The 21,360-nt window shown below is 39.2% G+C and overlaps 2 protein-coding genes across 14 annotated transcripts in view; one reads left to right on the top strand and one right to left on the bottom strand.

Annotated features, from left to right (window-relative positions):
* Positions 1 to 15,097, bottom strand: part of kank1a (KN motif and ankyrin repeat domains 1a) — a 57,756-nt gene extending 42,659 nt beyond the window's left edge. Inside the window, exons 1-2 of one of the 5 annotated variants that reach the window (XM_028579356.1) lie at positions 12,895 to 13,529; positions 12,494 to 12,598 (exon numbers count right to left, since the gene is read on the bottom strand). The gene's annotated coding sequence lies outside the window, so the exon portion shown is untranslated. Of the gene's footprint in view, positions 1 to 5,808; positions 5,889 to 12,493; positions 12,599 to 12,894; positions 13,530 to 15,018 lie in introns of those variants that run through there. The other 4 variants (XM_028579360.1, XM_028579359.1, XM_028579357.1 and 1 more) reach the window with 4 other exon arrangements.
* fbp1a (fructose-1,6-bisphosphatase 1a) lies at positions 12,976 to 20,713 on the top strand. Of its 9 annotated transcripts, none has more exons than XM_028579370.1 (8): positions 12,976 to 12,994; positions 15,136 to 15,350; positions 16,327 to 16,489; positions 17,174 to 17,266; positions 17,576 to 17,716; positions 17,813 to 17,950; positions 18,181 to 18,300; positions 19,975 to 20,713. In XM_028579370.1, the coding sequence occupies exons 2-8, from the start codon at positions 15,181 to 15,183 to the stop codon at positions 20,167 to 20,169; spliced, it is 1,020 nt and encodes a 339-aa protein (XP_028435171.1). In that variant the 5' UTR covers positions 12,976 to 12,994; positions 15,136 to 15,180; the 3' UTR covers positions 20,170 to 20,713. The 9 variants fall into 9 exon arrangements, with proteins under 9 accessions (XP_028435171.1, XP_028435173.1, XP_028435175.1 ...); XM_028579372.1 differs by having other exon boundaries at positions 12,978 to 12,994; positions 15,158 to 15,350; XM_028579374.1 differs by lacking the exon at positions 12,976 to 12,994 and adding an exon at positions 13,096 to 13,278.
* The last annotated feature ends 647 nt before the right edge of the window (positions 20,714 to 21,360 follow it).

The raw sequence follows: 21,360 nt of genomic DNA, 5'->3' as shown, positions 1-21,360 counted from the left end.
AGCGACAATGAAGATTTGTACACAAAACTTGTATACATCCGTCATTGAGCTGTATTAGCTGTGGGACTAACTGATGACTTCCGTGTCATCCTTTTCATTATCTTGGTCTTAGCTCATGGTCACAAGGTCACAGGCTACGAAAACAGTAGCATGCCTTCATACGTATAATGCAACACATTGTATTGTGTTGGCAGTAAAAGTGGTGAGGAGGAGGGGCGGGGGTGTCTTCCCAGTGGGAGTCATCCTGGTTGACAATAGCAGTAGCATTCCTCTGGAAACACTGTGGTATTATGGCTGCTGGGAGGATCCCCACTTCCACCAAAACTAAGGGATTAACTCCCGGGGTATTCTGGGAATTTTCACGGTCACCTTTGGGAATGATTCATGTGGAGGGGGGGGCGGGGAGGGACAACAACATTTCATTCAGTGCTGTCAAAATAATTCAGGATCACTTTAAATCACTCATAAAACTCAAGTTTTGGTAGGCAAAAATGTTTTTTCAAGCTTGTATTGACAGCTCTGAACAGGGACCAAATATTCCCACATTAAAACTAAATGTGTTGCTATCTAATATGTTTAAATAACTTTTTGTATTTTAGACAGTCTAAGTGCCTTCATTTTCTTTTTGGCTTGCTAAAGACAGACTTTTAGTTTGGAATGCATGTAACCGTTGAGTATTCACTTGGCAAAGCTTTAAGTAGCATTTCAAAATTATATTTGCTTTAGTGACCAAATGGAAAAAAAATCACTGCAATAATGGAAGCAGTTTTATGGACCTGCATAGAAGACTACTGTTTAAACAATGCAAGATATGTGACTGATGCACCCAGGTGAAAACGAAAGAGGTAAATTATAAAGTTGCCATTTTGTCACGAGTAAAGGTTTTATTGTAAAAAGAGCTTCTGTCATGAGGATCCAAGAATTAAAAATAGTGTAGTTTCAAGTTAATTAGATGATTTGTTGGATGTACAAGTGCACTTCATGTATACAAATGCTGATCCACATCCATCAATCAGTTCAGTAGTGGTTACTAAAAAAAAAAAAAACACACAGGAGCCTCCAACAGGTATATATTGTGCATTATTATGGTTTAAATCGGTGAGGGTCTGGTGGTAAATGATGTCTCTCTCTCTCTCTCTCTCTCTCTCTCTGCTGGCTTATGTGAGGCCTTGTAATCAGACAGCCCGAGTATGGAGACATTTCCTAGCATTTAATTTGAGAACCCAAAAATCTGTTGCCTTAGATCATCCTGATCAGTCTCATTAAGTCAACATCACTAACCGTCTCCAATAAAACAGACCGACACATGCTGCCCAGAAGGCGCTGTCCATGAACAAATATTGACTTGAACGGTGACCCGTGCTCTGCTATTATTTCAGCGACGCTGAAGGAACAATCAGCATTTGCAGGTGGAGAGGTTTGGTGGCAGATGTCACTGAGTATGCAAAACAGCTTGACGAGACAGGAAGGGGGGGTTGCTGTATCAACAATGAACAACAGATAAATGGGTTCTGTCAAATGTATTTATTTTATCTGGAAACATAAAACTGCCATTCCTGTTTTTTTTAGTTTCTTTTTTTTAAATGTCCTCTAAATATGAGCTCATTGGAATAGTGATACTAATTTTATTTATTTTTTTATTACACAGGGTTTTAATTTTCAGAGCAGTCAACCAGAGACAACTCCACAAACTAACCACCTTCCACTTTGTATTGTTTAAAATATCAAACCATCTCAGCATATATATTACAGTAAGAAATCCAGTTTACAGAGAGCACATTTAACAAGAAGAAAGTATCTCATGTTGGTCAACTTGTGGAAATAACATCACCGTTGATAAAAATCTCAGTTCCAGCAGGTCAAATAAATATCACATGAAAAAAGGTTAGCTAGTTAACATTCTCACATTCTCTGCTGCATTATGTTCTAACAAGTCAAAACCCAGCCCTGTGTTATTAAAAGAAAGAGCACTATCTCTTATTTGAATAAACAAAACAGGCTGACTTTCAACATCTTGTTTAACCTGTCCAACACGATTAAATGTGCTCATGACTGCCGGGATAACTACCCATATACAGCGGTAAGGCTTTCCAATAAATAAAGGCTTCTTCTCTCAATAAAAAGAAACAATGCCTTTATAAGATAACTATAAACACTGTATATGAACCAATAAACATAATACAACACATCACAATTAGGGTACTGCTTTGACGAACACATAAAAACTAATTTTGAGTAAAATTACGACCCACATGCAGCAGCAGATATCTTCAGTCAACATTAGTTTAAATCAGACTAACAGGATGTGAACTGCAAGCCCCTCAAGGGTCAACCACTGCAACAATGACCAACAACATACAAACACACAATGTATACATACAAGTCAAGTGCTTCTTGAAGTTATAAACAAATAATTGAATTGAAGTGAATTCTCTGGACTGGCTGGGCTCAATCGCACATTACACAAACAGGGGATGAACATTTAGGGAGCAGCAGCAGCACAGGCCCACGCTGGAACTTGCCAGGCAGATGATCGTAGGAGAGCGTTTTTTTCTTCTTCATAGAATTCAATAGAATTCCATTAAACACACGAGACTGATGATTGGAAAAAGCGGCTGAAATGTGTCCAGTGTAGTTATGAATGAATACAGCTCTTACGTCTCAGAAGGGAGAAACAAATCACTTAAGCTAAAAAAAAAAAGTTACATGCTGCATCTATTTATAGAAAAAAAAAAAAACTGTTGTACAATTCTTGTTAACAACTTGCCTCATAAATGCCCATCCTTCGATCACAGACGCCTAACAGAGGAAGCGACCTTTGCTCGACGCTCCTCAGAGGGGGAACGTGGGATAGGTCCAAGGGGGTAAGCCTGCCTCGACAGAGCGTAGCTCCTATGGAACCATTTTGATGCTAACAAGCCATCACCTGCCGTTAGCATTCCATTGACTGCCATTCATTTTGGCGTCACTTTGACAGAAAATAACTTTACATCTGAAGCATTTAAAGACTCTTTATTTGTCCATTGTTTATTTTTAAAGAAACACGACAATGTATAAAAAGCTCCATTACCTTGTACCTCACATTATGGCTCCGTAGGAGACGTTGTAAAAAACAGGCTAACGATTGTGTCATAACTTTACTGTCGCGTGGTTATGACACAATCGTAGAGGAATTACCGTACAGTACAGGAGAAGCTCGCAGACAGTTTCGACTTAGCTGTTTAAGTTTAATTACTAAAGTTAACTAGCCTTTTAGTTAGCAATAATTAGCCTGTGCCTATGTTATCTCCTTACATATACCTACGCTCTCCGTCTCTGATTCGGAATGATTGAGATTTCTTTTGGCACAGATACCAGAACTTACAACTTTCAGACAGGTTGCTCACATCACATTTATGTTGTTTCTCTCAGTTGGAGGCTGCGCAGTAACGCTCAGCCATCACTGGAAAAGTGCTTCTAATAGCCTTCACTGGTCTCCGTCCAGAGCAAGGGGACCTGTTGGTCCATTCCCTTTACTGTCTATGGATAGGTCGGGGAACCTGTGGACAGCGTTGCCATGGTGATCTGCCCCTCACTTTGTGGAAACTGAAACCTGAGAGAGGGCGCAGGGCCATTGTCAAGCCGACTTCACCACAGCACGGTAATGAGGAGTAAAAAGTCACACAGCCAAACACGGTGGACAGATTTCACTTTACCAACAACAGCACATTTTTGTGAATTAGTAAGTAGTTTAAGTAAAGTGAATACATAAAACAAAAAATGTTTATCGTGCTTAACAGCAAATCATTATAATTCCCTCGATCATCTGTGTTGATTACAGAATTACATTATTTGCTCACTATAATTAACGTGCGATGTTGAAATGCAGCCTCCTGCTAACGCAGCCTCATATTAAAAACGCTCCCTGTGTGGTGTGCTGCTGACAGCAGGCCTTCATGTGCACAGAAGCTTTAACCACAGCAGATAAGATCAATGGTGTCACCAGGGAGTCAATCTCCACTGTAAACAAAGCCCCACTGACCACAAGAGGAAATAATTTACTGCTGCAGTTTAACAATTTACTAAGAAACGCCCGACCTTCTTCTTTCGGGAAGATGTTTATATATCAAATCAAAAGCATTTGGCCATAGACCTTTAACTGGGAAAACCGCTTTGCTTCTGATTTAAGGACCACTTAAGATTGTGGTCTTCACCTGACTGTAAATGTGTTACATGACCAGTGGAAATGAGATATTTACTTTAATTAGAGGAAAGGGTCTATGGCTGTCTCATGCCTTCATTTCAAATTTAAAGAGTATGATGACAACTTCTCATAACAGCATAAAAGTGTTCCCTCTAACTAATTGGAAGCCTAATTTCCAAAACATTAAATTACTCCTTATGATGTATTTCACAGTGAACTGATTTACTGAACAGAAGTAGGATTAAATGCCATGATTGCCACAATTGAGACAATTTCCACAAGGACGTAGACTTTCTTCCCTAGTTGGCAGCTTGCAATTACTGTAAATCTGATATAACGTGACCACTGCATAACCCAGTACACACCAAGAGACCCGTTAGTGGTTGCTTGATAAGCATCCGCATGTTAGCATTGCCACTGGGAGCATTGTAGCATGCTGACGTTAGCATTTAGCTCAAAGCACTGCCTCATAAAACTGCTAGCATGGCTGTAGATTCTTAGGACAGACAACTGACCAAGTTTCTTTTGTCTCCTGTATCTGCAGAACCTATGGACATGTTCGTGGTCAGCTTACGTATGTGGTGCGTTAAAGCACAACTTCTAAGGATGAGAGGCATAAGTCTTTATCAGTGCTACTACTTCTGTGATAAACAGGTCACTGGATTGGTCACCGTCACACCTTTTAGTTTGGTTCATTTGGTCCCGACCAACGGAAAAAATATTCCCTATTTCCGTATTTTCACAAGCAAACAGACAGGAGTAAACATGAAGTCATATGGACTAGTGTCAAAGAAATTAAACTAAATGAGCTTTTTGTCCAAATTGCAGTTCAACCACACATTATGGATAATAACGAACAGGTAGAAACAGGATGAAAAGGAGGCGTCTTGTGGTTTATAATTGTAATTTAGCTTCTGAGCTCCAGCTAAAATCTCATATCTACCATCATAAAATCCTGTGGTTGGTCCATTTTGCTTTCCTGCCACAAACAAACAGCACCAGAATCTACTTACAGACTGAGGCCACATGAAAAAGGTGGCTCTTGGTCTGGCTATTTTGTCAAAACTAGAGCTCAACTGACAGCTTTACCACCAGCCTGAACACACTGAACCAACAAGGCAAACACTCCAGAGTTCCCTTGAACCATAATAAACAGGTCAGGTGTGAAAGCTCCAACAGATCAAGTAATATCGGCCAGTGTTTGTTAAAAAAGGCCACAGCATAGTCAAAAAGCAGCAGCTATAGAAAAGACAGCTCTCATCACCCCCAAAACCCTGACTAGACCCTTGAACCAGCTCACACCATCCCACATGTATTCTGTGCAGCTCTGGCTCATCAGTATTTTCCCCAACATTACACACAATCAGAACAATACTAATAGCAAGTTTGATGTTATTCCATTTAACAAACTAGTATGAGTAAAATCCTACAACTGCAGAAAAAGCTACTTTCACTAATACGCATGTTCATAGTTGATAATCTTATGAAAGAAACAATTGGCACACCATTTAGATGCAATACATGCATTTTTTTCCTGGGTTCTCTGGACATTTCTCAAAATGTAGACATTTACAGAAAACAATGCAACAATTGTATGTTGACTTCAAAACATATTTTGCACTCACCCTCCTCACGTCTTAAAAAGTCTCAAAGTTATTGTGTGACTGCATTTCCCCTCAGCCTGCACCTCACACAGACAGCTCCCAGTACAACCAGAGAGAAAACATCCCAGAGAGAAAAGAGGGATTAACATGGAGACGTCACCCGACGCTGGCTCACGTGGCAGAGCACGGGCCAATCACGACACCAGACACCAGACACCAGACACCAGACACCAGACACCAGACACACACACACACACACACACACACACACACACACACACACACACACACACACACACACACACACACACACACACACACACACACACACACACACACACACACACACACACACACACACACACACACACACACACACACACACACACACACACACACACACACACACACACACACACACACACACACACACACACACACACACACACACACACACAGTAACCTGACAATACCAGCCAGCGAGGGAGACTGTAACATGAGCAGCCCGGTGACCAGTGGGCCGTGGCTCTGGGGTTCTCTCAGCCGTAAACAGTGGCATCCCTGGCAGGAGACAAATTCAACAGCTCTGTCTGTGGTGTGGAGGATAATAGAAGTGTGGAGGAATTGGGGGCGTTTCCAATAGCCCCTTGGGTATTGTTACAGTGTCTACTCTTTCAATTAAAAAAGGCATCACAGATTCACCTACGTTTAGGCTCAAATGCTATACAAAAGCCGATTAGTCAAATCACCACATTTTCAACCCAACAGCAGAAGGTGAGCGCTCTATCCAGAGTAACCTTTGTCTCTTACATCTCTTGAGTGTTTCGACTAATTCAGACTGGTTAAAGCTAGACTGAGTACCTTTAGAAAGAAGAAATAATAGAATCTCAGTCTTGGTAATGCACCCATGTTTAATTAAATACACTCCGGTGAATTTCTGCTCCAACAGAAAATGGTACCTTTGGTAAACAATTCCGAGTATGCCACCCATTTACGGCTGCTTAGCTCTCCTGATAAGAGTTCTGCCTAAATGTAATCAGATTTCTTGTGTCAGGCTTCAACTTGACAGGCAGAGTCTGTGCATGCCTGCATAGCTGAGGGATTATCACAGTATCAATTGAGCCCTGAATTCTTTTTGCACCTGCCTTGTCCTGCTTAACGTACAAGAACCGGGCGGGATCTTTCACTACTCCCTTTTTCAGACGACTACCTTATATTCACAAGTAGTTCTGAAGGGATAATGACAAGCTGGGGGAAAGCCACTTCTAATCAACTGACACTTCCTTCGGATATAGGCAGCTGCGGAAGTTTTGTAAATACACATTGCTGATTGTGACTAGGTCTGCCCAATTCATCTTTTTTTTTTTGATTTTACTTTTTCAGTTAGTTGAAAGAGTAACACTAGAAAACTGCACTTTAAAATGTAACTATCCCTTCTTTATAGTTGCCTTTGGTGTTCAGGTAAATGTTCAATTTGCTCTGTAAAAAGGTATGTTGTAAATTATTTGTCATTTTTTTTTTTTTATTCAACAAGCCACTTGTCGTATTTTAGCAGTATACTAAAAGCAGCAGAAAGGCAGAACGGAGTACACTCATGTTTATTTATCGCAAGTAATATCGCAATACACTATGGCATATTTTCCTCATATCATGCAGCTGTAATCTGTACAACTCTAACACACATTATTATATAAGTATTTTGTGTTAACATGTTGGATAAACCACATGCCAGAGAGTTTGGTTAAGGGTTTTCCAGCCATTGTTTTTATGAAAGGCAGGTCAAAATAATATCTACTATCCAAACAACTTCAGCATTTCCCCACACACCGACTAATGTGGCGGTTCGCTGCACTATCAACACAGGTCGCCGCACATTGCGTTAATTTTTGTTTGTTTTTAAAACGCCATTTAAAAACATGTTCCGCTGCATTTCCTTTCCCTGCTCTCCTCCGACTCTCTGTCACTTGTGTTTCGTCCCCCCGCCGCCACAAATTGCTTGAAACACTGAAATTTGTAAGTAGTGGGAAATGGCTTAAGGGAAACAAACAGAAATCCTCATTTAAACTAAATTCATTTGCAAAGGGCAAATTTCAATTATCCCAACCGATTGACTCTGATGCAAAGAGCACATGATGACTGGGAGGAGGCATGAATGTAAGAAAAGGGATTAACATACCAGGAAACAAAACTTCTTTGTGAAACACACTTCAAGGTTTAGCCAGGTTTTAATCCTGACTACACAGAAAAATACCTCCCCTCATTCATGTTCACCGCGACAATATTCCTTTCAACAGAAATCTCAAACACAAGTTGAAGCATGCAGGACTGAGTCATCTTAGAATTCTCTAAATGGATAAAACATCTAGATCTTCACATATATTCCTATCCAGGTCAAAAGGAGGGATCATTACAGTCAAGAATATTGTGATATTTAATGCGACAGTTTGTGAGCTTAGAGTTTTGCACACGTCCACGACCTGAGCAGATGCCACTGACGGGGACTTCAGCTCTCCAGGCCTTAAAAGGCAAAAGAGGTTATCAAGTCTACCAGCAAGACGATAGCTTTCTCTGAGCAAACTATTTTTGGACACAAAGAAGCACCAGACCCATTTAACAAACCAGAAAGAAAGTAAGGGAGTTTTTTTTTTTTTTTTTTTTTTTTTTAAACAAAAACAAACAAACAGTCAGTCTTATTGTATTACACAACATTACACTAACATCATACAAGTCTATAACCACATTAGCAGCCTTGTGTGTGGATGAAAATGGAGAGACTTAGCTATTTTTACACCAACTAAATTTGACCTGAAGGGGGCATCAGGGACGGCCATACTGTTACTACGGCTGTGCGATATGGCCTAAAAATAAAACCCCACATTTACTTAAAATCAATCTGCAGGTGACAAAGAAATTGTTCATAACAAGTTTTAACTTTATTTAGTTTTGACTCATACACATATGGACACATATGGACACATATGGACACACACGGACACACAAATCATTTTAACGTTATTGCGCAACCTTGCCCCTATTTTCACCTGTTGCTGAGTAACGTACATTAACATCCCATGGTCTTTCCATCTTGGAAAAGCCACTCCAATATTAACTTTGGCCTTGTTGCTTTGCCTGTCGCGTTGTCATTTTAATACTCTTTAAACTTCCTTGGCGACTCAGTTACATGTCCTCGAGAATAGGCGCAATCCTCCATTTTCAACAGGCTTTCAAATCTGCCGGCAGTCGCAAGTAATCTTCTCCCCCTCCCTCCCTGGCATTCGTCACAGTCAGTGCCACTGAGTTTAAAAGCGCGAAAGGCAGAGGTATGTCCCTCTTTGGCTAATGTATTTTAAAGATGGAGGCGCAACATGGCAGCAGTCATTCGAGCGACTCGCTCATGTATTCTGAAGGATTCTGTATGTCAGATTCTACGCGTACAAGAATACTTTGATTAGTTGGTGGAAGTAATTACACATGAATGAGCACATATTTGTGAAAGAACAAAAGGGTTTGTTGCTAAGAATCAAAAAAAAAAAAAAAAAAAAAAAAGGAGCTTTAAATCTGTGCAAAAACGTGTAGTTGAAAATGATAAATCGCTGTTGTATGGGTTATATGCCACACTATTTCTTGGCTGGGACCAGTAACTTCCTGGAGTTTCTGCTGGTTGTCCCGACCCAAAAAAAAATTGTCCGTTACATAAACTCCCAAACAATGCTGCTTGTGAACTAATTAGCGTGCATGTTGAGATTTCTTTGGACGGAAGTGTGGGCTGAGCAGCTGTACCATGTAGGACCTTACAAAAACTTTACATTACAATTCAAAGAATGGGAAACCTTTTGAACGATTTTTCTATGTGAACAACGTCCAGTGATCAAGCATTCAAATTGAGGTTTACACACTGCCATAACTCAAAAAAGCTCTACATCTGACCTTTACGTCAAAATTATACACAGTCACTCAAATGTTTGTATAATATTTCCATTCTATTTACTATTTTTGATCAATGCGTGAATGAAAACGCCAACATAAATGTCTCCCAATCCATCTCTGACTTTTGTTAAGCCTCTAAACTCCAGCAAGCACAGATTTCAAACGATTTTCAAGCAGTTCTGCCAGAGCTTTGATCACTCCAATAATGACTTCCTTGCACATTTGCAAACAATGTGGAGTTGTGGCCTGGCAGCTGCCCCAGGCCTCTGGAAATCTTTTAGGAGGATTCCCTGAAGCTTGGCTTTTCTTTTTATTCTCCATGTAAAATCTGATGTGCTGGCCTTGTTGTTTTAGATTTTGCAGGTTTATAACTAGAGGCTACTTATGTAACATCTAATCTGAATCTCACTTCACAGATTTAGCTTTCATCAGCTATGTAGCCTACTTTTTATTTTTTTTATTACAAATCTCAGTGCGGTTTGGTTTTTGCAGAGGAGCTCTAATGGTTTGTTTCAGTAGATCTACTATTCAAAGTAGGTTTGATCTTATAATATCAGGGAAGTCCCTGAGGCTCATGTAGGTCTTCATCCCACACTTAAGATCTGAACAGCTGTAACAACTCCATTCACCTTCCCAGTCAAACACTAACACCAGTAAGAGTAGAGTACAGAATAAAACAGCCAAAGAAAGGTATTTTAAGCACTAAAACATGCAAGAGAAGCAAAAATGGGACAGAAGCATGCACAGATGTAAGACCAAAACTAAAATTACAACCCAGCACCCTCTCCACATAAAATTACAGAGAAAACACCACGGCAAGTATTCCACAAAAACTGTTCAGCTGCAAGAAAAGCAGGGCCAGATTTGGCGGGCAACCCACTCAGACGAGGCAGTGGAGTCGAAGTAATTTTCTCTCAACAAACACTGGAAGGATGAGAGTCAAAAATCACAGGGAGGTGGAGGCTGAAGGGGGTGACACGTCTGAGCAGCGGAGGCCCAGCTTTGATCATGTGGACAGAAGGGTCGTCTCACTAAGGTGTTAATTGAGAGACCTCTGCCATATGTCCACAAAGGCTGACTGACCAACCCTGATGATGTGTACCCAGAGCGCCGCTAAGCCTGATGTACCAACCGACGCCAGGCTGTGCTTCCACCCGATCTGCTTATATGTTAAGGGGAAACCAGTGAGAGGCTGTGGAATGCTCTGGGTGTTGCTGGAGGACATGCACAATATACAGATTTAACACTAAGTGTGTTACAGTATCAACAAGCTCAGAAATGTCAGTAAAATAAGCAATTGATGCGTGAGCTGCCCACACACTAAAATCAATGTGATGCATTTATGCCAATAAACAAGAGCATTCATTAGCTGATATTTTATAAAAGAAATACTTTCCTTAAGTGGCAGTAAAGAGCATTTGAATTAACAAAACTAATGTAACACCTATGTATAAATGTAAAAAGAAAATCTTTAACAGATAGATGAAGTCAGCAATGTTAGAAAATGGCTTATTGAAATCATTGTCTTGAGATGTTGTGGTAAAAAGACTTTCCATGTATTGTTTAAGTTATTGAGTCACAAGAATGTGCAGACACGTGTAGAGACAGACAAGTTGGAGACATAATGTCCTGTATGCAGCGTCCAAAACCAACTTTTTCACTCTATTGCAGGCTGGAAAAAACATATACATCAATTGACAGTTTAAGTAAACTTAGCTAACCTACATCACATACCAAGATCAGAAGAATGGGTATTTAAATTATTTTGTAATTAGTGTTGGTTTGATTAGAATAGCGCAGATATCTTAATGTTTTCATGGCTAAACAAAACCATAAACTATTGGCATACATTAAGACTGACAAGACAACAAAAAGCAGCCAAATTGTCTTAAACCAAATGAATCAATTGTTTTTTTTTTTTTTTTTTTTTTTTTTTTAAATCGACTGTACAAAAGATCACCAGGTTCACCAAAGCCACAGCAGGTTGGTACTTTTATGTCTGAAGGAAAGCTTTGTTTGGTCTCCTTCGATGAAAGCACTGTTTGTAATCTCTATTCTTATTATACACAAGTGTAGAAAAATGGATTCAGGGATATGCCAAAAGTGCCACACTGGAAGCCGAAGAATTTCATTAAACCAATGTCACAGGGCTCATATTCTTCCCCTTGACATATCAATTCATTGCTTTATCTCTAAAGAAAAGTGGGAAAGCCTCAGAGCCCTGCAGAAGATGAAGAGCCCTCTATTTGACCCCAGCAATTCACCAGCACAATAGGGACCACCACCCAGGTCTATATCCCTACTATTATTGTCCTAAAATGCTTTAGCAGAGCTTTCATCTGCCTGCTTCAACCTCTGGCAGTAAGAAATAGGTAATGGCATGCCAAATCAGAAGAGGAGAGGAAGAATCAATGCTGCTATTATATGTATGGTTTGGAGACTGGATATGACAACCAACACTGTGGAACATTTCAAAGTTGATGACAGTCCCCTTCAACAGCCCATAAAGACACAATGAAAAGGAGTGTAGTTCAAAAGGAGGCTTGAGGTGAGGGTGTTTGGGGCGTCCAAATCTGTGGTGAACCTGATTTAAGCTTTTAAATGCATGGCAGAGATGAGTCAGTATGGGTCATATAATGGTGAGGGATTACTAAAATCGCATGAGAGATATGGGTCAGTGTATGCAAACGGTTTTAAAAAGCAAAATCCTCAAATGAGATACCACAATAAGGCTAACAAGTACAATCTTGAATGAATAAAAATACTTTTCCGTACGCACCGAGTTTCCCTGCACTTGGAGCTCAAAGTTCAACCCCATAGGTTATATGCAGCATACTTCCAGCACTTCCATGACAACTGTATGGCGGAACAAGCTTTGTTTGGTCTATGTAAAAAAGAAAAACACCAGATTACCAAAACGAGCAGGTACAACAAACACCATATGACTTTAAACATAATCCTGCTTAACCAGCAGCGCTTCATGGGATTGTCTGTTCTGGTCGCTGCAGGGCCACCTGACCCAGAATGTGCATCGAAGACAAAAATACAAGTCACCCAAGAAAAGCCTTGAGCATGCTTTTATACGTACACAAATATCATCAAAAGCTGAAATACTTTAAGGACGATAAAGTTAATAGCCTATATCAGAAGCTCTCTGTGACCGCAAAACGTTTAACTTACCCGACGCCAAGTCTCCACGAGCTGTTTTTGGACTTAAATGCAACTCCTCCTCTCTGTTAACTCAACTGATTGTCCTCATTTGGGGTTAAGTTGTTGAAGGGTAAGTCGGTCCGGTTGAGGTAGTAACTTAACGTCAAACTTCAAAGATACACTTTAGCCCCGTGGCACACGGCGCGTCCCGTATGCACCACCAGTAGTAGCAGCAGCCTCTTTGTACTTGTCCGCCTCAGCAGCAAATTGTTTACCCGCGGTCATGCGCAGTCGGCGCCCAGACCAGCTCAGTCCGCTCAGTGCTACAGTCAGAGAGCTACAGGTGTAGCTTACCTGTCCTGCTGCAAGGTTGGCCTACTTTCCGAGCTACAGCGAGCTAAACCACCAGCAAATGTACTCTCTAGCCATCTTTTAGTTAACTATTCTAAGCCTCTTTAACTGCTGCTGGTTAATATTCGACACTGTATCTAGCCATTCAGCAAGACTTCGAGAGATTAACCGCTTTCATTGACTGACAATTAACTATTTTGTAGTTTGTAATTTAGCTAGTAGCTAAATATTTTGTGGCTTTTTCTGACAGCTAACACACACCTGTTTATCTTCCGCGAAACAATATAGACCTAGTTCGGGGAACTCCCATAGACAGTATAACTTATGGGCGGTTTTCGTTTGGCGCATTAATATGAGTGGTTTTGTGTCATAGAAGTACAGATTTTTCTTTGTGGTCTTATTTTAAATGTTTCTAAGATTACTTGGCTTGTTTAATATCTGATACAACATAAATGTAAAGCTTTAAAGTGATTATTTAGAAGACGAATGCTTATTCTAGGCTACCAAAACAACACGCATTCAGTGTTTGGGACAGAGCAAAGAGCACTAACGAGGTTGACTGGCCAAGACCGCCATCTTGTGGCGTTTTGTTTTAACAGCAATATAGACAATAGTTCAACGCCTTTAGAAAATGTCACTCTGTGTGTATAGTGATACGATTATCTAGGCCTACAGTATACATTTACTTATGATTTGTTATAATTGTATTGTGTTTTTTTATGTAGGCTATAATATTCTCTTGTAGACCTTTGCTTTATGTAATTGTAAATCAATTCGTAGCTTTCCCACTTTTCTTTCTCTTTATAGAAAATGTTTACTTACTAAGCCTACTTATAAAAAGTGTATGGTCTATTTGTGGTTTAACTTCACTACAAGCAGTGGTGGAAAGTAGGCAACATTTACATGTTATGCTACTTTTTACTTTTATGAAACATTTTAGAACAACTAATTTCCATATCCTTGTTTCTCCACTACACGTAGGCCTATTTGATCATTTAAGTTACTTTGAATGTTCAGATTAATAATACAAAATATAATCAGCTAATAAATTATAATATATTATAGATTAAGATAAAGCTTCATTCCCTGAAGGGGAAATTTACAAGCTCCCCAGCAGTATATAAAAAAACTCAACTCAAAGTGCTAACGACGTTTTTCATTGCTGTAAAAGCACTTTGAAATTACATTTAAAAACAAAAGCAAAAAAATAAAATAAAGATAGATAGATCTGGGACAAAAAAACAGAAACTACTTACTTCTTTACAAATGAAATAAATGTCATGTAATGTCAACAAATGTGATGTGCATTCTATTTAGAAAACAATTTGTTTTCAGAAATGTCTCATGATATATTGTCTCTAAGTGTATTATTCAACTTTTGTTTTTTTAAGGAAGCAATTTGCTACTTTCTAGAATCGCAATCAATGAAAATCGCAATATTAATCAAATCGGCACCTGCACCCATGTAGCCTATGAGATAGATAGATAGATAGATAGATAGATAGATAGATAGATAGATAGATAGATAGATAGATAGATAGATAGATAGATAGATCGATCGATCTGGGACAAAAAAAATCTGAAAACTAAAAAGTTAAATCCGTTCAAAAGCAAGAAGAATGTGAATACACATTATCAGAAGTAGCCTAAAAAATTATGAAACTGTTCATTCACACTATCAAACCTGTTGAAAAGTAGGTACACGACCCATCTTGCGCAACGACAGTTTGAATTCAGGCATGCACAGAGTCTATTATTCTTGTCACATCCCTCTATTGGTAACATTCTCATTTCATCACTAACCAGTTGAGTTTGTACAAAGCGGGTATAGGGTTTCCAGCGGGGCCACACCTCTCCTGCAGTTTCATCACCCCCTCCCACTCCAGTTCCGCGTTGCACAGCATTTAAATCCTGCTGCAGTTTCTCCAACTTCTACTCTCAGGCTGCAGGAGACCATCTGCAACCATGTCCGACCAAGCAGCCTTCGACACCAACGTGGTCACCGTGACCCGGTTCGTTATGGAGCAGGGCAGGAAGGCGAAAGGCACCGGGGAGCTGACAACGCTGCTCAACTCGCTGTGCACGGCGGTGAAGGCCATTTCCAGCGCTGTGCGCAAAGCTGGGATCGCCCACCTGTGAGTAAACAATCCTCACTGAGTCTAAGATGTCATTTTTGTTTATAAAGTAACACGTGTTTTTGCACAGTTCCTTTAGCCCCATCATGCATCCACGTTGGCACAAACAATCAAGGAAGCGCATACCTGAAACCAACACGCCAGTTTAATTTCCGTATCACGTATTATTGTTGTCTTATTCTGTCTTCACTGTTTTAATATTTTGCATTTGTTATATGATCTTGTTACTATGTGTTGGTCCACTTTAAGTCTCTATTCATGCCATCTGCAGTATACATTACAATAATAGACCTATTCCCTAAACATCTACATGAATATTTATTTTACAATGTTGTGTTTGTATTTGTTGTTTGCATGAGCAGAAATATTTTGCATGTGCTAAACTTTTATGGCTGATTCTGATTCAGACTTCACTTCAGTGATTGATGCAACTAACCACTACCGTTTTTAGAAATGCATTGTCATCCAACAGGTACAGTTTTTTTTCACTTACTTCCTTCCTCTTAACTGGATGACAGGATTTTATTCCAATCAAACTTATCTCTGTACAAAACCGTAGAGCTGTTTAAATAACCTTTTTTTCAGTTAATACAGAGGAAAACAAAATAGAATCTACCAGTGAGCTGAATCTTTGAGATGTTGATTTAGGTTGAGGTTTATTTGCACAATTTTAAAATGAACAGCGTGACAAAGATAACAAACAAATACAGTGCAGGGAGAGGCAAAAGTGGGCTTATTTGGAGCTTCCATCTTCATAATTAAAAAATTACATAACATCGTGTAGAACAAAAAACAGAGAAAATAATAAGACAACATAAAATTGATACAAACTGATGAAATAAAAATACATACATATAAAGAAACCGCAAACAAATGTGGGAATTAAGGTATTGAATTAAAATTCTATGTGTCATTGCACACTTGTGATTTTGTGTGTACAGAGAAGTGACATTTTTTATCTTTTATGTCCCCTTAGTTTTGGCATTGCTGGCAGCACCAATGTGACTGGTGACCAGGTGAAGAAGCTGGACATTCTGTCCAATGATCTGGTCATCAACATGATCAAGTCGTCGTTTACCTCCTGTGTGCTGGTGTCTGAGGAGAATGAGAAAGCCATCATCATAGAGCCAGAATTGAGGGTAAGTCTGACCAGTGGGGAAACGTTTGAGGTTCCTTTGGACCCCATTGAGCTGGAAAAAACCTGCTCTCGTTTAATTGGAATCTCATCTTTGGAATGACGTTGGCAGACTAAAACAGGATCATCTGGTTTTCTAAGGGTTTTTCAGATCTTTTCCTCATGGGACCTTATCTCATATAACTGGTTTAGTAAAAAAGGCTTGGGTTCCAGTTCCTGTCAAAAATAATTGTCATTGTTAAAAAGTACTTCTATTACTTGCACAGCAGGAACATGTCAAACTCCTATTTATTTGTCACTGTTAGGCACAAGGTTAAAGGTTGGCCATGGAGCTGTTTTTCTATGAGTCAGTCACCGTTTTGTTTAGCTCATGCACGACCACGAGGACACGCATGCACGCGAATGACGCAATACACATTCCTGCCAATGGTTTCACAGTATTCCACCAATAATCTAATGCACCAACAAAAGACCGGGAAGATGAATGCTAGCTAAATATGAATGTAAACAATGCAGGGTTTAAAATACTTTTAAAAAGTCAGCTTTGCGATTGTTTTGTGATACGGTAAAATGCATTCAGGATGTTGTTTGACCTCAAGGATGCACAGACACTGCATTTTGGTGAGTAACGCTGAATGTATAACGTAACTTTTGTTTGTTTACAGTTCCTCTCTTCCTTCTTTTCCAGGGCAAATACGTTGTGTGCTTTGACCCTTTGGACGGCTCATCCAACATCGACTGTCTCGTCTCCATCGGAACCATCTTTGCTATCTACAAAAAGGTACTAACACAAGTTAAAATTCCTGTGATAAAAGTGTCTTTTAAGGTTAGTAGCCGTCGGAGGCAAAGCGTATCTATCAGTGGCAGTTACAATGTAAGATATTAAAATAAATTAATACACGTGAAAAATGAATTTGCAAGGAAGAAAAATCAGGTTTAACAAACACTTTTATCATAGCTGCAGGTGTGAACAAGCTCGTATCTGTTGACCGATTCCTCTCCTCTCTATTCCTTTGTTATAAATAATAAACACCACTGAAATGAAAAGGGAATGAGTCCATGATGCTATATTTTATACCGTTTCCCTCAGACCACAGATGATGAGCCCTGTGAGAAGGACGCCCTGCAGCCCGGCAGGACCCTGGTGGCGGCAGGCTACGCCCTCTACGGCAGCGCAACCATGATGGTGATCTCCACCGGCGAGGGAGTCAACGGCTTCATGCTCGACCCAGTTAGTACTCTCTTGAAGGCTCTGTATTTCACATCAATCTTTTTTTTTTTTTTTTGCTGAAGTTTTCAATAACATTTTCTGCTTTTTGCTCATCAGGCACTTGGCGAATTTATCCTGGTTGATCGGGATGTGAAGATCAAGAAGCGAGGCAAGATTTACAGCGTGAATGAAGGTTACGCAAAGTACTTTGACCCCGCTGTCACAGAGTACCTGCAGAAAAAGAAGTTCCCTCAGGTAACCCTGATGTTAGGACATGTGTGGGGAGAGCTCCAATCATAGTAATGTTTTTGTGTGTTTTTATTAATCGGGGATAGTGGACATCAATCAACATACATTTAAATGTAAATATGCCAGTGACAAATTTTTATCTGCAGTCTTGGATGAGATGTTTCTATTTTCAAATGTAGCTCTTGTCCAGTACAGGTTTAAGTAGCTGACTAATGCACCATCTTAAATGACTGTAGGATGGCAGTGAGCCTTACGGCGCCCGTTACATTGGTTCCATGGTGGCAGATGTCCACCGGACGCTGATGTATGGAGGCATCTTTTTATATCCAGGAAATGTGAAGAGCCCTCAAGGAAAGGTAACGTCCCATGCTGCTTTCTGCTGCTTCCTCAAATATCAAACTATTTTATATACAAGTTTTAAAGGCCTAATAAATGCTCTGAAATTTCAAATGTTCCATCTTAAAAACAAAGGGAATGGTACAAATTTAGTAAATGCAATAATAGAAGTATATTGTATTCTATAAAGACATAAACCTCCATTGTCCTGTAGTTTATGCACATGGACAGGCTTAAAGGATATGGCTAGTGATAATCAACATTTTTGTTATTGTCCCTAAATCCAATGAAAAGATCCAAACCAACAATGCAATAGTCTGTCTCTTAGTACTTCTGACTTCTCAACCCTTTCTGTTGCACTTACTTACTGAAGAAGATGTACATTTTTTAATACAACTGATGAATATACAGTTTAATTGTAAATTGTTGTAATAAACTGAACTTTGGTCTATCTTCAGTCGTGGATTTGGTATGCTAGCAAGTATTTACAGCAGCAGTACAGTGTATGTGGGTTCCACTCAAAATAAACTACAGAGTTCATTTTCATCATAATGAAGGAACATGTCACGCAGTGCAACAGTGTGGCTCATTGATGGGTTTTAATATTTTTTATATTTCTGGGACAACAACAGAGATCTATAGCACGGAGGAATACACTAAATAAGGCTTTGGATACACAGACAATACTCTAATGGGATCATTTCATTGTCTGTTGTTTTTTTTTCATGGGATTTCCATCAAAAATAGTTTGTTCATGTCACTTGTAACATGAAACCAAACTAAAAAGTGTCACAATGTCGTTTCTTCACCCTGCACATCCTTCCACTGATTGCAAGACTGGGCCAATCATGATGTTGTCACATTCTTAAGGGTGGAAAGCACCTGACTTGTAATGCAGACGAGAAGAGACAGAGCGAGGGTATAAGGAGTGTTTTATAAATGCAAGTATACAAGTCCCAGTCAACAAACAACGATGCTCTTTGGAGTCAGTGACCACAAAAAAGGCAAAGAAGGAAAAGGCACCCTTGAGTTTTGAGTAAAAGCCATTCAATATTAAAGTTTTTTTATTTTTATTTTACTTTACTCAGGACAAACATTAGGTTCACTTCTCACAACAAGCTACAAATGCAAAAACTGTAAAAAATAAATAAAATAATCTAGGCAACAAAGAAAAATACATAAAAGCAAAAGAGAAGTCTTAAGATGTTACGTTCCATATTGAATATATATGGGCATATATTGTTCCACAGTGATCTATAGTGGTTGTATCGCTCGCTGTATTTCTTTGTCTTAAAGAATACCTTCATATTTTAAGTCTGTGTTAAAGCATTAATCAGGTTCCCATATGAAAGCTGAAACAGGTTTTGCTTGCTGTAATATGTCCTTTTTATAAGGAAGAGATCTTGTGATGACGAAATAATTACTGCAAGAAAAACCTGTTTCAATGTTCACTTGTCTGTCTTGAAAACTTGTGAACCTATCCTTTTTAACTGGTGGTTCATTTAATACTGTAGGATGGATGGATGGAGTATAGAAGTGTAATAGTAAAAGGGAGAGAGACTGTTGACTAAGTATGACAATGCTAAACCATTCAGAGCCTTGTAAAGTTATAAAAAAAATAATTTAAAGTGGAATATTCCTGTTTAAGAGTTTGACATTAGGACCAGAAACTAACCGTCCCCTCCTCCTCAAAGCTGCGGCTGCTGTACGAAGGCAACCCCATGGCCTTCATCATGGAGCAGGCGGGCGGCATGGCCTCCACCGGCTTCGAGCCCATTCTGGACATCCAGCCTGAGGACATCCACCAGCGGGCTCCTGTGGCTATGGGCTCCTCCGACGACGTCCTGGAGTACATCGCTATCTGCAAGAAACATGCCAAGAAGAAGTGAGACCGCACCGACTCAATCTCACAATCTTCACTGTCTGGCGAAAAACCTTGTATCTCCAAACTGGAAGTTGAGCTTGGTTTAAATGTATTATTTGATAATGTCTTCTGGAGTTTAAAAATGGTTTCCTAAGCTCAAAACGGTCAGGGGATCTTCTTAGTTAAATTAACCAAATTTGGAGTTCCAAGGTTTTATTTTTTTAAAATGCCATACCGTCAATGCACGTTCTACTGACGGATAATAGAAAGAAGGTGGTTCAGTAGTATTATGAAAACTGTGGCTCATAAGCTCAATTACGCACAGAAATGCACACATTCCATACAAAAACTACCAAAGACTAAAGATGCACTAAAATAAACAAAACCTGAAGACTTTTCCTCCTGTTTACCTCCAGTTGTGCCTTTTAATTAGAATGAAAGTACATTCTAGTCGTGTGAAGGACCAAATACAAACCTCTATGCAACAAAACATGATGCCTTTTTATTATGTAAACAACTGTTGTTTAAAATGATGATGAAGTCTCAATAAATATAATTGAGTCTAAGAAGTCATTGTTTGATAATTGAGTCTAAGAAGTCACACGTTTTCATCATTTTGAAATATGTGTCATCTTTAAAACTCTCTAACCTTTTCACTAACATGTACTTTGTGTATTCATTGATATTTCCTTTTCAATTTAACATTAAAAGGTTAGAAATGCACTCAGAAATCAAAATAGAAAAATTGAATAAATTGTATCCAGAGCATATAGTTATGAGAATAATTACATTTTCTAATAAGTGCATACTGTAGATGCACACACACACACACACACAGTGGAGCTGCCCCCTTTTATTTTATTTTTTGTCTTTCTGTTTTTTATTATTATTGGGTTTTTTCCCTCTTCCCTGTTGTCTGATGTGTTTTGGTGTTTCTATTGAATGTTAACATGGGGAAAAAAATGTAGTACGATAAAGGATGTAATGCTTGTTGCACTTGATATTAAGAAAAGTACTACAATAAAGTAAAAAAGAAAAGGTTAGAAATGCAAGTTTTTTTTAAGTATTCCAAGAAGCATGCAACCTTCTACATATATGAGTAGAATAAGCAAATACTTGAAAAGTTAAGTTAAGTTAGACGACTTAAAAATAAACTCATTGCGTTTTTAGAAATGTAGAAGTTGGAAGATATACTGTGAACAAAAGTTAAGAGATA

The sequence above is a fragment of the Perca flavescens genome, chromosome 5 (genome assembly GCF_004354835.1).
Source record: "Perca flavescens isolate YP-PL-M2 chromosome 5, PFLA_1.0, whole genome shotgun sequence".
NCBI classification, from domain to species: Eukaryota; Metazoa; Chordata; class Actinopteri; order Perciformes; family Percidae; genus Perca; species Perca flavescens.
This window is presented reverse-complemented; position numbering and strand designations above follow the sequence as displayed.